General features: G+C 47.7%; 1 protein-coding gene across 1 annotated transcript; it reads right to left on the reverse strand.

Annotated features, from left to right (window-relative positions):
• Positions 1-221: 221 nt before the first annotated feature.
• Positions 222-2,469, reverse strand: MAGEE2 (MAGE family member E2). The gene has a single exon (XM_032620376.1). It carries the CDS (start codon positions 2,326-2,328, stop codon positions 757-759), a length of 1,572 nt encoding a protein of 523 aa, XP_032476267.1. The 5' UTR covers positions 2,329-2,469; the 3' UTR covers positions 222-756.
• Between the last annotated feature and the right edge of the window lie 469 nt (positions 2,470-2,938).

Consider the following 2,938-nt stretch of genomic DNA (forward strand, 5'->3'; position numbering starts at 1 on the left):
GGAGTTACTCCTGTAAACTCTCATAGCTCTCTGAGCTTACCCCTATTATATGACTTGCCACAGAAATAATTGTTGGTTTACTTCCACAGCCCCTCCCCCTCAATCTCTGGGGCTCAGCTGGGCCTTCCTCACCCTTATATTCCCAGCATAAACACTGTGCTTAGAGCATGGCAGGTACTTAATAAATGTCTGTTGAATAAAAGAGTGCTTAAGCATGGAGCCTAATTCATTATACTTTTATTTTTCACTACACTCTGGAATCACAAAGCAAATACAGGTAAATGCCAATATTAAAAAAATAATAAAACCATAGACACGATGGGAGAACATCAACAGATGAGTGATTTTGTGTTTGTTTTTGTTGTGGGTATGTTATTACTGTTGTTACTTAACTCCTGTACCAGACCATTTTACTGATTATTTCAAACGGTTAAAGAACAACTGTATATTCTCTTCCACATCATAGAAAGATGTAAATATTACCACTACACTTTATGCAGCTATATGAACTTTTATATTGAAACAAGACAGGAATGGCAAATGAACAATTTCATTTATAAACACTGATCATGAATCTAATTCAAGGGTATATTAAAAGGAAGGAAATACTATTAGAAATAGAACACAAATAGCAAGCACAATGTGTACTTTTCACCCCAACCCTGCCCAGCTTCTGATTTGGGGCCCCAGTGCCCATTTCCCCAGGACCCCTTTAATTGATGCCACCCAACTGAAGTGACATACTTCCCCCAGACTTCACATGGGGCCAAAGAAGAACATAGCAGTTGCCTCAGACCTGGCTCTGGCCTCCTCATCTTCAACAGCCTCCCTATATTGCTCTGGCCAGTCCTGTGGTTGCTTTCTGTAGAGCCTGGCCATGTACTCCAAGGCTTTCATTTTGGTGGTTTCAAGGTGAGCTCGAGGACCCCACAGAAGCTCATATTCAACTGGATTAGAATAGGACAGTGGCCTGCATTCCAAGTAGCGCTGTCTCATAAGTTTGCAGGTGATGGCATGCTTTCTCCCTACATCCACACCAAATCTCCGAAGCAAATTCCAGACACTGGCCTCTTTGACACGGTTGCCCATCAGGAAGATCAAACCCAGGATTGGCATCAAATATTCTTGAGTGGGTCTCCCCAGGCTCTCTAGCATCATTTGCTCTTCTTCTGATTCTGGTTGCTGGACAAGGAGGTAAATGTGCTCACTGGTATCAACCTCAATCAGAGAGAACCCATAGAACAGATCAAGGATTAGAGTAGCTCGACTGAGGATATTTGGGAACACGTCCTCAAATTCTTTGCCAGTGTGAGCCAACAGCTCATCCTGATGTATAGGCAGCAACTCCTCTGTGACATTAATGGCCAACTGGACCAAATCATTTGCCTTATCATTCATAGTGTCCTCTGACCAGAACTCCAAGCCAGCAGCCTGGCTTCTTTCTTTGGCCTTGTCAGCTTCCAGGGCTTTATTATATTCTTCTGGCCAGCTCCAGGGTTCTTCATCATGGGCCTCTGCCACAAACTTCAGGGCTTCCATCTTTGTGATTTCCTTGTGGGCTCTAGAGCCCCACAAGAACTCAAATTCGAGGGGATTAGTGCCATACACTGGCCAGTACTCCAAGAACCGCATATCCAAAAAGTCAGTAGTTAGGAGGTTCCTTGTGCTCCCAAAGGGGATGTTGATCCCCTGGGGCTCATCTAACACATCAACCTTTAGCAACAGATCCCAAATGGAGGCCTCTCTTGCTCGGTTACCATTCAGGAGAATGTGGCCTAGGACCAAGGCCAGGAGACCTGCCTTTGGCATGTCCAGGGATTCTGCTATCCGATCAGTGGTCTGGAGACCCCGTTTGCTGATTAGGTTGTAGGTGTCAGCCTGGGGATCAAGAACCCTCAGGTTCAACCCAAAGACCTGGTCCAGATGGGCTGAGGCTCGTCTGAGGATCTCAGGAAACTGATCTGAGTATTCTCTGAGGAACTCTAGCATCTCTGTCTGCTGAATAGACCCCTCGATTTGGCTTTTCATTCGCATGAAATTCACCAAAGCAATCGACCTGTCCTCTAGAGGGTCGTGGACCCTGAGCGCCCCCAAACGTCGGGACTGCTCATCTATCAGCACCTCGAAGTCGTTCGGGTCCTGCGCAGCCTGGGAAGCGCTAGCACCCTGAGAATCGATTGGCGCCTGAAGGCCCTGGGGAGCATCAGGAACTAGCATGGAGGTGGGGGACCCGTAGGCATTAGTAGCCTGCATCTCACCATGGAAGTCGCTGTAATCTACAGTGGTCTCTGCGTTGCGGTGGCATGCATTCTGGCTTACCAGAGACATGGTTCCAGGAGACAGGAACAGGAATGGGGAGGTCAGCGATCCGTCGGAGAGAGGATGGTAGGTGTGTCGGCGGCTCAGCACAAAGCTGAAGCCAGAGACCCAGGAGCTGCGCGGATCAGAAGTGAGAGCTGGTGAGAGGAGCGATCCTCCTACACAAACACCAGCCAGCAATAAACGCAACCCTCAGAGAGCTAGGCTTTGCCGCAGCCTACGCAGGCGCAGTTGCGTTCTGCAACGTGGTGGCCACGCCCCGCTCCCAGTACCCGACTCCGGGCCCCCTACTTCTGCCTGGCCCGAGAGGCTAGTTGAAGTGGTTGTTGCTAGAGTCAAACTTGTCAGAGAAAAGAATTCATGAAAGGGGGTAACAAACAAAGGTAAAGCAAAGAGGGTAAGGGTTGGGGAATGTTCAGTGATGCACCACAAAGGTTTTCTGTGAGGTATAAAGCTAATAGGCAGTAGAGGATTTGGAGAGGAGGAGGATGCTAAGGATGAGAATTATTTCACGGATTCATTAATTCATCCACTCATTCAACATACGTTTCTTGAGTATGTGTCACATGCTAGGCACAGTATTGGGTACTAGAGGTACACCAGAGGACAAACAATGATT

This window comes from Phocoena sinus, chromosome X, assembly GCF_008692025.1.
Source record: "Phocoena sinus isolate mPhoSin1 chromosome X, mPhoSin1.pri, whole genome shotgun sequence".
NCBI lineage: Eukaryota > Metazoa > Chordata > Mammalia > Artiodactyla > Phocoenidae > Phocoena > Phocoena sinus.

Bases quoted from the DNA above. Each gene is read 5' to 3' on its own strand.
- MAGEE2 (XM_032620376.1), bottom strand. From the start codon at position 2,328: ATGTCTCTGGTAAGCCAGAATGCATGCCACCGCAACGCAGAGACCACT.